This window comes from Mesoplodon bidens, assembly GCF_964165515.1.
Source record: "Mesoplodon bidens genome assembly, chromosome: 10".
NCBI lineage: Eukaryota > Metazoa > Chordata > Mammalia > Artiodactyla > Ziphiidae > Mesoplodon > Mesoplodon bidens.
This window is the reverse complement of record NC_138172.1, coordinates 85,387,427-85,400,620: the sequence shown is the minus strand read 5'-3', so window position 1 is coordinate 85,400,620 and position 13,194 is coordinate 85,387,427. Positions and strand designations below refer to the sequence as shown.

At 37.6% G+C, this 13,194-nt stretch overlaps 1 protein-coding gene across 3 annotated transcripts in view; it reads left to right on the top strand.

Moving 5' to 3' along the window:
* The window catches only part of CARMIL1 (capping protein regulator and myosin 1 linker 1), a 317,704-nt gene that overhangs the window by 254,671 nt on the left and 49,839 nt on the right, over window positions 1-13,194 (top strand). For all 3 annotated transcript variants that reach the window (XM_081245158.1, XM_081245157.1, XM_081245156.1), the window contains exons 28-29: window positions 417-504; window positions 4,375-4,524. In XM_081245158.1, the coding sequence (XP_081101284.1) occupies window positions 417-504; window positions 4,375-4,524 (238 nt within the window). The remainder of the gene's footprint in view (window positions 1-416; window positions 505-4,374; window positions 4,525-13,194) is intronic.

The following is a 13,194-nucleotide window of genomic DNA, read 5'->3' as shown; positions in this document are numbered from 1 at the left end:
CATATGAAAGAAATAACCAAGACGTCACAACCAGACTAGATTTTCTTAATTTACTCCAGCCCAAGTTTGTTTTCATTTATGTCAATGGATGAATTGTTCTTCCCACATGGTACATATGGTTCCCATTAAGTTTGTCTTTATCCAGATGTTTTTCATTTCTACCACTAAATCTTGAGTTCTGAAATTGCAGAGGCAGGTTGGAATTGGTGAAGAAAGTCTATTACCTGTGTGTTTATGGCAGTGTGTAAGGCTTATTTTTGGAAATCCTTCGCCCTGTTTGCACATTCTTCTGTGCCATTTTCAAAGACAGAAACAAAATCACAGTTGACCTTATCAACATAGTATCAAGGGTGGGTGATTTTTTTTCCCTCTTGCACAAATTCAAATGCCACTCTGTGCTTTTGATTTTCACACAGTGAAGTGAAGTTGACAGTAGCCTCCTTCCTATCTGATCGAATCGTGGATGAAATTCTGGATGCACTTTCACACTGCCATCACAAACTGGTAAGTGCTGTGGACATCTTGAACCCTTATCCTAACCCTGGTTTGGTCTGCGGTAATGCAGGGCAGTCTCCAGCGTGGGGATGTGGTTGCTTTTCTACATTTTATTCCTTTGCAGCTTTATGGGTTAAAATCCTAGTTTTCCTCCTTCTTCTTCATTGCTTCCAGCTATTCTAGAGCATGTTAGAATTTCTCCAGAGAGAATGGCAGGGCAAAGCAGAAGCAATGGTATTCAGAATTGTTGTTGTTCATTTATAATGCGTACAGGTCAAAAATTTTGATAGGAGATGATGTTGGGACTAAGGTCTAAAATTGAGAATTTTTTTTTAGATTATAGTTGACCCTTGAACAACACCGGGGGCTTGGGGCAGGACCCTCCCTACAGTTGAAAATCCACATATAACTTATAGTTGGCTTTCCACATCTGAGGATTCAACCAACCCGGATCGTGTAGTATTTACTACTAAAAAAAATTCTCGTGTAAGTGGGCCTGCACAGCTCAAACCCATGTAGTCCAAGGCTCACCTGTATTTAATTTATCTGTGCTCGTTGTGTTGTTCTCTGATATGATTATCTGATAACAGAGTATTCTTAAAAACATGACGGTAATGAAATATTTGGAGTCTAAAGAGAGTGCAAGAGTAAAATGGACATATTCCAGCGATTGATAGCTGCTGAGTGTCCAGCCAGGCCTTTTGGATATCACCAAGGTGAAAAACTAAAATTTTCTTCATCTAGAGACTGGTTCTACATCAAGGTAGAAACTAGGTAGAAATATTTCCAATATCAGTGCATACGAAAAATATATCAGAAACTTCACGAAGTCCTCTGAGGTACAGATGAAGGTTTTATAAGTGGCTATATCTTGTGTCTCGAAAATATTTGTGATATGATGCAGTAGAAATCTCCCAAACAAGTTATGACAGTGTTTTCTCCAGAGAAGAATTGCAGGTTAACTATGTAAGCTGTAGATACCCCACAGTTTTATGGCATTGAATTGTTGAGTGACGGTAGAGAACACCAAAATCACGGGAGCAGCAACAGCTTCTTCTGAGGAGGCAGACAAAATGAGTATTTTGAAAAATTCATTTGAGAAAAATATATGACTCTTCTCTAAGATCTAAAAGATAAGCGGGACATCTCTAGCTCCTCAAAGTATTGCCTGTGGACTGGAGCTGGCCCACTAATGAATGGTTACTAGTCCGTGACAAGGCAAGTTCAGAAACTAAGAGGAAGCGTGGAGAGACTTCTAGAGCAATTTGACATGGCAATAATATGCAAACACATGTTATTTAAATTTTTTTTTAATTTGTATTGTATTTTATCAATATACTGGTTTGTGGCAAATTGGAAATACAAAAAACTGGTTCATTACCACAGAGATTTTAAGAAGCACTGGTTTGCAGTTGGTTGCACAATAAAGAGCTACAAAGAGCTCTTGACAAGTCAAGAGATCACAATTCAAACATTTTTTAAATAAGCAGAAACGAAATCAATAAAGCATCCTTTATAGAAATAGTTTATCGATAACCTACAGCTCCAGGGACTGTCTCAAGATGCCTACTTGATGACACAAATACTAGATGTTGTATCAATATGGCTGCATGTGAGAACTACACTGACGCTTTGAATTTTTTCACTTTTTTTTGCATTTGTCCTTCTTTGAAGAATATGGTAACTCTAAATACTGACATTTTCTTTTCACAATCGAAAAAGAGTTGTGTGAATGCACTTTCGTTTTGAATTTCTTACTGCTGATTTGGATTGTAAGTTGAGAGCTTAACTGCTTTTTGAAAGAAATTGTACCTTCAAAATGAAATACTTCTTTCAAGGACATTCCAGTAGCATTAATATTTTCTCCGACTTAAGTTTAGAAATATTCCCAAAGGTTCCATAGAATTGTCAACTGGTTCTCAACGTTTCAAAGTTCCTGGTGATGAATCAGCTCAGCACTAGAGCTTAGTAATTTCAGCCCAGTTTATTTCATCTCTTACCATTTACTTTCTTAGGTTTATCTGAAGTACAACACTGGTAATCAATAAGTCATGTAAAATATGATAATTATTACATGAGAACAGTGGAAACTAGCAATAATTAAAATTTTATTAGCAATTTCTTTCCTTTCAGTCCTTTAAAAATAATGAAGGTTGGAATCATTTTATTTCCCCTTGTTAGATACTTTTGAGCACTAGATATAGAAAGAAATTGTTTCAGAGGAAATAGGAAATAAAATTAACAAAAAAGAACACTTCTTATTTTCTTTTGTATTAAGTGGTCTCCTCATTTACACTGTGTCAGTTATTTTTCTGGTTTAAATTTCCCTTATATTTCCACCAGTAATGTTGGTGGCAATAACATCATGCTTCACTTACTTTTTTTTTTTTTCCAAGGGGGAGAAAGCACTTTTATTGTGGAAAATTTCAAACACAGACAAGAACAGAGAAAGTATGACAATGAGCCCTCCTTTGCCCACTATTCAGTTTTAACAATTATCCCAATATTTTGCTGATCTCTCTTTGCTTTTTCTACCTCTCTCTCTCTCTCTCTCTCTGTCTCTCTCTCTCTCTCTCTCTCTCTCTCTGTCTCTCTCTCACACACACACACACACGCACGCACACGGCCTATTTAAAAGCATCTCTAGTATACCATGCCATTTTGCTGTAAATACTTAAGAAGGCGTCTCTAACTGGCAGCATGATTTTTACATGATTGCTGAAACAGTCACACCTAACAAAATCAACAAAGATTCCTTATTACCAGTTAGAATCCACTCTATATTCAGATTTCCCCAATTGACTCAGAGATGTCTTCTTACAGTTAAGATGTTGGAATCAGCATCCAGACCAGTCCCGAGTTGCTATGGTTGTGGGTCTAATCCAGCGACTTCAATCTGTCCTTCCCCTTTGACTTCTTTCCTTCCTAGTGTTTTTTTTTTCTTTTTAATAGATCTTTATTGGAGTATAATTGCTTCACAATACTGTGTTAGTTTCTGTTCTATACCAAAGTGAATCAGCCATATGCTTACATACGTCCCCATATCTCCTCCCTCTTGAGCCTCCCTCCCTCCCTATCCCACCCCTTTAGGTGGACACAAAGCACCGAACTGATCTCCCTTTGCTATGCAGCTGCTTCCCACTAGCTATCTATTTTACATTCGGTAGTGTATATATGTCCATGCCACTCTCTCACTTCATCCCAGCTTCCCCTTCCCCGCTGTGTCCTCAGATCTATTCCCTATGTCTACATCTTTATTCCTGCCCTGCAACTAGGTTCATCAGCACCATTTTTTTTTTTAGATTCCATATATATGTGTTAGCATGTGGTATTTGTTTTTCTCTTTCTAACTTATTTCACTCTGTCTAGGTCCATCCACCTCACTACAAATAACTCAATTTTGTTTCTTTTTATGGCTGAGTAATATTCCATTGTATATATGTGCCACATCTTCTTTACCTGTTCATCTGTCGACGGACATTTAGGTGATTGTATTGAAGACTGAAAGCTGAAAAAAGTCACATCAGCTTCCTGAAAATGTTCACAATGCATCTTTTGGAAAACAAAAATACGTGCCTACTTTGTGCATATTTACACGAACATGGCAAATATTTATGAATTACCTAGTTTTCAACTAACGTCTCAAAAGATGTTTAAAAGGAGATTTTGTAATTTCTTGTTTATAATACTCCACCTTCCAAAGAAAGATGATAAAAGAGGTAACTTACTCCAGTGTGAATGTATTAAGAGTCTCCATTAACCAAGTGCAGACAGTATCCTTCACTGTGCCACCTTGTGGAAGGTATCTTCTGGAATTCAGCTGACTTGTTCCTTTGCCTCTGGGCTTTCATTTCTCCTTGATGTGTCTTGACTCTCTAGACCGACCATTTCAGCAGACGTGGCAAGGCCCTTCCTCAGCAAGATTCCTTGGAGATCGAGCAGCCTGAGGAGAAGCCCGTTAAACGCTCCACCATCATGGTGGAGGAGCTCACAGAGATAGAACGTTTGGAAGATCTGGATACTTGTATGGTAAGACACATCTTTTGGTGACAGCATTATCCCATTCACTGGATTTGCTATTGTTTTTTTAAAAAAAATCTCACCTTTACAAACCAGACCAAATAAAACTTCCCTGCAGAGACAGTTCTTTCAGAAACTTGTTGCTGTATATAGTCTCTTAATGACGCTGATAAAGCTTAACTTTCTGGTTCCCACAAAGGCCCTATAACTCACTTTTTATCTGTAATTTTGTAAAACTTTTCTTAACGAGTACCTCCACCCACCCCACTCACCCCCCAAAAAACGAAAAATTGTGAAAATTGCAGTGAGCATAAAACTTGGATCTGTCTCTAAAACCATAGTGGGGGGTGGGAATTCCTAAATTAATTAGGAGAAATTATTTATTTACCTTTTAAAGGTCATTTGTGACAGGAAAATATCTTTAAATAAGCCTTCAGAAAAACGTGGGGAAGGACTTTTTCCCCAAAAAAAATATGTAGGATGATTATCTCTTTTTGGTCCTTTAGGTTTTTTTTTTTAAATCTCTTGCTTCTTCCTGTTTTTTCTTTACACAATTTTGGGGTACACTCTAAGATTTGCATTTACTGTTTAGTTCATATTCTCTTTCATTGACTTGACTTGATGTGCTTTAGAAGATGGAATATGGTGCATCCACATGGTGCATCCATCTGACCATAAAACTAGAGTATTCAGGTTGTTGATACTTCATTTTTCTGGGGACAATTTGATGTCAGTTTTTATTTTATTATTCTAAAATTTGTGGTATTAGTATAGTTATTTCTCATTTTACCATTAATATAGTTGTATATACCTCTGTATTAAATATGTTTTCATCCTCTGTATTTAGTATTTTTATGTTTTACTAAAACATTCATTTTAGTAATTTCTTATAATCTGAGAGGGTGCTGGTGAGACTAGGTTTGGTCTACTTATGTGCCCAAATATTTCTATATCAGCTTCTGATTTTAGTAATTTTTCAGTGCAGCCATTGTAAAGAAATGGTACTTGTTTTTAACTTTCAAAACCAAAGATCTGATGAGACTGATACTACTTTTCTAGCCCAGAAGAGAATATGCTTTAAGTAGTTCCTTATTTATAAACCATTACTATCATCTTTAAAATCTATGAATAAAACAGATAAATGCCCTCCAGATAAAACCTTATCATATACAAGGAGACTAGCAAAGAAAGACTAAAATATATCTTAGATTTCAACATTAGTATGTTAGTATATACTTCAACTAGTAACATTCTAGTATAACTAAAGATAAATAATTTTCTGTTAATATATAACTGTATAAATCTATAAATATATTTGGTCTGTGTAGAGGGAATATCAAGTTTTTTAAAACTTGCTTATCCAGTATGTTATAAAATGTATGTTTAATAAATATTTTAAATTTTGTTTACACTTTGAGGTAATGGACACTAAGTTATCATAGGGTAATTATTCTGGAAACCTCTTAGGCTAACCCTAAAAAAAAAAGGAGTAATAGGAAGTAGATTTGAATTAAAAATTTAAAATTAACTCTACATATGATGTTTTCTGCCAGAATTATCTGGTTGTTTGTGAGTTGGAATGGGGTATAGGAAACATGAGTTTTTGAGTTTATAAGTCAGGTGGTTTTGGGTGATGGAGTGTTGGTTAAAAAAGATTGGCTTAGCTCATGTAAGGATGGTTTTAAATTGTATAAGCTTGGTTTGTTTTTGTTTGATTGACTAATTTGCTTTTGTTATGTGAAAAAAAAAATAGTTGTTCTCCTTAAAGTGGGTGGGGTGAGGATAGAGGAAAAGAACCCTTTTTTAAAATTTAGTTTTTATTGAGATACAACTGACATAACATTGTATTAGTTTTAGGTGTACAGCATAATGATTCAATATATGTATATATTGCAGAGTGATTGCAACAAGTTTAATTAACGTCATCACCACACATAGTTATCATCTTTTTCTTTGTGATGAGAACTCTTATGCTGTACTCTCTTAGCAACTTCAAATATGCAGTACAGTATTGTTAACTACAGTCACCATGCTGTACTTTACATCGCCAGGACTTATTATAACTGGAAGTTTGTACTTTAAAAAAAAATGCAGATACAGAACCACTATGAGGATCAAAGGGCAAACCATGCTGCAGGCACATCCAGCACCGTGTGGCTTCCATTTTGTAAAAACTGTCGTGTTGCTATGATGCAGAAAGAGGCAGAACTAGATGGAGAGCTCTCTGAACTTCACTCAGAGGATGACCCAGGTTAGAAGGGTGTTTTTTTTCTGGTTCAGACGGCTGGGAGGGAAGCAGTTAGGGCCATTCCTGACGTGAGCAGCTACTGAACCCTAGGACCAGAAGCAGGGCCTCTGGTGTCGAATGTCTTGTTGAGACAAGACAGAGCTCTCTATAAAGAAAACAAATACTTGGGCAGAATTTTTAAGCCATTAAAAATAGCATTTTTTTCAGTTCTAAAAACTTTGTCTTTGGTCATTGTTTTAACGAGGCTAATGAATTGTTAAGTAGCAGAAAACCAGAGCCAAGTTTGATGTTAGTTTAATGAAAAAGAACATTTTTGTGTAGAAAGTGCAAGTCAGTGGATTTTGTGCTGTAATAATTTCCTCTATAATCTCAGCCTAACTATTGATTCTAAGCCACCCAAAGATAGCCCCATTTACATGGTGGCAGTTATCCCAGGTGCAAAGGTCCCACTCTGAAAGAAAATCAACTTCCTAAGCTCTGGACTTCTTACCCTAAGCCAGTGGTACAAACTCACATCTAATTGGAAAGAGCATTAGATTTGCTTTTTTAAGTTACTTGCACTGCCACCTTTCATAATCAAAGTAGCAAATCATTTTTGTTTCTCATTGACATCTTAGCACATATTTCAACTTGTTATCCTTATGTGGTGTGATTTAAAAAAATTTTTGAAGTACATATTTCAAAGGGAGAGACATTTAATTGGTGATGATTTTCTAAATGAGCCTATATGTATTTTTTGGCAGCGTTTAGATCTTAAGTGATCCAGGAAGAAAGGACACAAGATAAACTGTTGCATAGAAAATTCTAGAAGCATTTAAGTACATGCATACAACCTTTCCCACATGGAATTATACATCCCTGGCAGGTAGAAATTGTGCCACATGGAGCCAGAGCACTCTTGAATGTGACTGCTCTGGGAGATGCTATAACTTTATTCCCTAAAATGTTTGTTTGTAGCCCAAAGCCCTGAAATAGTTTCCCTAGGACATTCCAGAGTAACTCTGACTCATCACCAGCCTTCTACTTATAGATTCAAGATTGTTAACAGATCCTGGCATTTTCTGTTTGTGATGTTCGTGGTATCTACTAAATCCATTGTTGAACATTGCTTTAACAGACTTAGTGGAGATTCTGGGCATCTCTTTTTTCCCCTGTTCCTGGATATCTTTATGTTTTCCTCCATTTCTCTGTGGTCCAAAAGTCAATTCCGTTTCAGTGCTTAAGTCTCTTTAAAGAACCAATAGCTATGATAGCACCAGGGAAGGTTCAGAGCTGTAGATTAGTTGTTGAAATACATATTAGTTTGAACTTAAGGATTGCCTTCGTGGAGATGGAAACAATGATTGATTTCTTAGAAGGAAATTCTTCACTTAGTCAACACCTATTAAACTTGTACTTTGCGGGCTGAAATAGGGATGATTGAATGATTTGATGGGGCCTGTTATCTGCTGGGAGGATGACTGAGAGCTTCTCATCAACCTTAATTTCATAAAGTTGAAGAAAAATGCTGATTTCTTTAAACAAAATGGCAGAAAGGGGAATCATTTTTTAAAACTCTGTCTCCAATCAAGTAATTATTTTTTTTTCCCTTTTAACTGGAAAGAAACTAAGAGGTAATTTAGTTTACCTGGTGGGGGGGGGAGGGCAGCATAGAACAAGAACTATTAGAATAACCTGCAGGGTTTTTCAACCTGTGTCTACTGTCAGTAGTGCCAGAGATTCTGATAACCCTGTAACTCCAGGGCTGGGAATCAGATGGCTTAAAAAGTCTTCCTATTCATTTATTTAACACTTACATAGCACCTATGACATGCAAGGCACTAGTCTAAGCTCTTTATTAAATAGCAACCAGTTTAATTCTCATGACAACCTATGAAGGATAGGTTTTGTTAATACCTTCTATTTAACAGATGAGGAAACTGAGGCATGGAAATATTAAGTAACTTGGCCGAGGTGATCTAAGATCACCCAAAGGCAGGCGCCCAGTGGTCTGTAGACCATTGCATGTTTAACCAGTCTGCTATACTCTGTATACTGATTTCATATCTGGTACATTTCTTGCAATCAGAATTAAATTCCAAGTTAGATTTAAATAGACTGCATTGTTTTATGCAAAATATCTTCTTACTATTTCCATACTAAATCAATATGTGAACAGAAACAGAAGTGAAAAATGTGTGCCATTTAACCATAATGTAAGCCCATAGTTTTTAAACATTATTGGAAACAACTGCATCAAGGATCTGATCCACTTAATTGTTATCCAATTGTTAGAAATGAATCTGTCTACCTTTGGCTTCCCTGGGACATTCTGTGCCTCTCCATGTGTTATTTTGTTGCTGACAGTGATTAATTAGCTTTCCAATATGCTTCTTGTCATTTCAACATACATGCCTTGTATGTCAAGCTGAAACGTGTATTCACTTAGAGTCCGTAGACCATCTGTTCTTTTCCTGCAATCAGGTGCTCTTAGGAAATCAGTATTTCCCACCATATCTTTCAACTTTGGTTTGTCATTGGCCCTTGGGGGTATTAAAGGATACAGTTCTCCTTCTAATGACTGGTAATGTCTACATATTCAATTTGTCACTATATATAGTCTACTACTTTTAAAAAATTGCATAAGTTTGAGGTTTCAAATAATGTGCCAAGTGGTGAAGAGTCAGTATCTTCTCCTTAGGCAAAACTAGCTCATTAATTGTGTATAATTCTTTCAGTTATTTTAATGAGTGTCATACCAGTTTTAAATCAAAATATATTCATGCAGAGGAACAGGTCGTATGCTTACTGCTCTTTCCTAGGAAAACAATTTTAAAAGACTTGAATTGTTACAGAATGTATCTTGTGAATCCTTGCTCCAATGACCAAATAGCAATTATTTTCCCTTAACAAATTCAACCTCAAATTTGCATATATAATTTTAAGCTTTTTAATATAGATTAAAATTCAGTGAAGATCCATTTGTCTTGGTCAAAATGATATTTTATTTTTAAGCAAATCACCTCATTTTCACGTACCAACATTATTAATTGAACTAATCTATTAACAGTGTTGCCAAGCACAGACTATTAAGTCGATATCTCATTTAAAATTAGTCACACTGATATTAACTGTACACAGAAGGTCATTCAAGTCCTAACTGTTTGTTTCCTCTTACAGTTTTATTTATTCTGTACTGTCATTTTCATATTGATATCACTCTGGGAAAATGGAGGCTTAACTTATTAACCGCTAGAAAGCAACATATGAAAACCTCTTAATTTCCAAATTCTAAATTTCAGAACTATGATACCATCTGTATAATTCAGCTAAAATGTATGTTCCTTAAAATTCCTAGTAATTTTTTTGACAGCCCTTTGTGGAAGTGCCAGAAGCACATTCCAGATCGCATTCCTTCAGGACCAAGGTCCAGAAGGGCCTTGAACAGAGATTCGGGGGTAGCAGAGGGTATGGTGCCCTGGAGAGTCTCTGCTAAATAGACTCAACCCCTTTTTTCCCTATTGTTTTGGGCCTCACAGCATTGCTCTTACTGTGTTGTGCTTTTGCATCATGTCATTGACTTTCATTAAGGGCCGCTTTAATATCCCTATAAAAATTGTTACCATATGTGCTCTTTCTACTGTCTGTACCACTGTTGTGGACACTGTTCAGTTTCATCCCGAGATGCCTTTGTTGCAAAGCTATGCAGAAGAAATTGCAGTTCTTTGTCAAGAGGAGTGGAAACCTGGAGCCGTTAGTTTTCTCTGTCTCAGACACAGTGAATTGTGCTATGACTTATGCCTGCCTTTTGTACTATAAGTTGAGAGGCTCAGAGCTGTATGTGCACTTGACATATTAAAAGGGTTCTGGGCCTGGGACTTCCTTGGCGGTCCAGTGGTTAGGACTTTGCCTTCCAATGCAGGGGGTGTGGGTTCGATCCCTGGTCAGGGAGCTAAGATCCCACATGCCTCGTGGCCAAAAAACCAAGAACATAAAACAGAAGCAATACTGTAACAAATTCAATAGAGACTAAAAATGGTCCACATCAAAAAAATAGGGGCGTGCCTAAAGAAGTATAGTTTGCTGTATTCAGTCTTAATTCTGGCTTCATTTATTTCCCATTTTATCCTAATTTACTCATTAAAAACAAAACAAGGAACACTGGAATCACAACTAACTGCTGAACAGTCATCAACAGGAAGACACTGGAACTCACCAATAAAAAAGATACCCCACATCCAAAGACAAAGGAGAAGCCACAATGAGACGGTAGGAGGGGTGCAATCACAGTAAAGTCAAATCGCGTAACTGCTGGATGGGTGGACCCACAAACTGGAGAACACTTACACCACAGAAGTCCACCCACTGGAGCCCCACATCAGGCTTCCGAACCTGGGGGTCCGGCAACGGGAGGAGGAATTCCTAGAGAATCAGACTTTGAAGGCTAGCGGGATTTGACTGCAGGACTTCGACAGGACTGGGGGAAACAGAGACTCCACTCTTGGAGGGCACACACAAAGTAGTGTGTGCATCGGGACCCAGGGGAAGGAGCAGTGACCCAATAGAGACTGAACCAGACCAACCGGTTAGTGTTGGAGGGTCCCCTGCAGAGGCGAGAGGTGGCTGTGTCTCATCGTGAGGACAAGGACACTGGCAGCAGAAGTTCTGGGAAGTACCCCTTGGCGTGAGCCCTCCCAGAGTCTGCCATTAGCCCTACCAAAGAGCCCAAGTAGGCTCCAGTGTTGGGTCGCCTCAGGCCAAACAACCAACAGGGAGGGAACCCAGCCCCAACTATCAACAGACAAGTGGATTAAAGTTTTACTGAGTTCTGTCCACCAGAGCAACAGCCAGCTCCCACCACCAGTCCCTCCCATCAGGAAACTTGCAGAAGCCTCTAAGATAGCCTCATCCACCAGAGGGCAGACAGCAGAAGCAAGAAGAACTACAGTCCTGAAGCCTGTGGAACAAAAACCACATTCATAGAAAGAATAGACAAGATGAAAAGGCAGAGGGCTGTGTACCAGATGAAGGAACAAGATAAAACCCCAGAAAAACAACTAAATGAAGTGGAGATAGGCAACCTTCCAGAAAAAGGATTCAGAATAATGATAGTGAAGATGATTCAGGACCTCAGAAAAAGAATGGAGGCAAAGATCGAGAAGATGCAAGAAATGTTTAACAAAGACCTAGAAGAATTAAAGACAAACAGAGATGAACAATACAATAATTGAAATGAACAATACACTAGAAGGAATCAATAGCAAATAACTGAGGCAGAAGAAAGGATAAGGGACCTGGAAGACAGAATGGTGGAATTCACTGCTGCAGAACAGAATAAAGAAAAAAGAATGAAAAGAAATGAAGACAGCCTAAGAGACCTCTGGGACAACATTAAACACAACAACATTCGCATTATAGGGGTCCCAGAAGGAGAAAGAGAGAGAAAGGACCAGAGAAAATATTTGAAGAGATTATAGTCGAAAACTTCCCTAACATGGGAAAGGAAATAGCCACCCAAATCCTGGAAGTTCATAGGGTCCCATACAGGATAAACCCAAGGAGAAACATGCCGAGACACATAGTAATCAAACTGGCAAAAATTAAAGACAAAGAAAAATTATTGAAAGCAACCAGGGAAACACAACAAATAACATACAAGGGAACTCCCATAAGGTTAAAGGCTGACTTCTCAGCAGAAACTCTACAAGCCAGAAGGGAGGGGCATGATATACTTAAAGTGATGAAAGGGAAAAACCTACAACCAAGATCACTCTACCCAGCAAGGATCTCATTCAGATTCGATGGAGAAATCAAAAGCTTTACAGACAAGCAAAGCTAAGAGAATTCAGCACCACCAAACCAGCTCTACAACAAATGCTAAAGGAACTTCTCTAAGTGGGAAACACAAGAGAAGAAAAGGACCTACTAAAACAAACCCAAAACAATTAAGAAAATGGGAATAGGAACATACATATCGATAATTGCCTTAAACGTGAATGGATTAAATGCTCCAACCAAAAGACACAAGCTTGCTGAATGGATACAGAAACAAGACCCATATATATGCTGTCTACAAGAGACCCACTTCAGACCTAGTGACACATACAGACTGAAAGTGAGGGGATAGAAAAAGATATTCCATGCAAATGGAAATTAAAAGAAAGCTGGAGTATCAATACTCATATCAGATAAAATAGACTTTAAAATATAGAATGTTACAAGAGACAAGGAAGGACACCACATAATGATCAAGGGTTTAATCCAAGAAGAAGATATAGCAATTACAAATATATGTGCACCCAACATAGGAGCACCTCAATACATGAGGCAACTGGTAACAGCTCTAAAGGAGGAAATCGACAGTGACACCGTAATACCGGGGGAGTTTAACACCTCACTTACAACAATGGACAGATCATCCAAACAGAAAATTAATAAGGAAACACAATCTT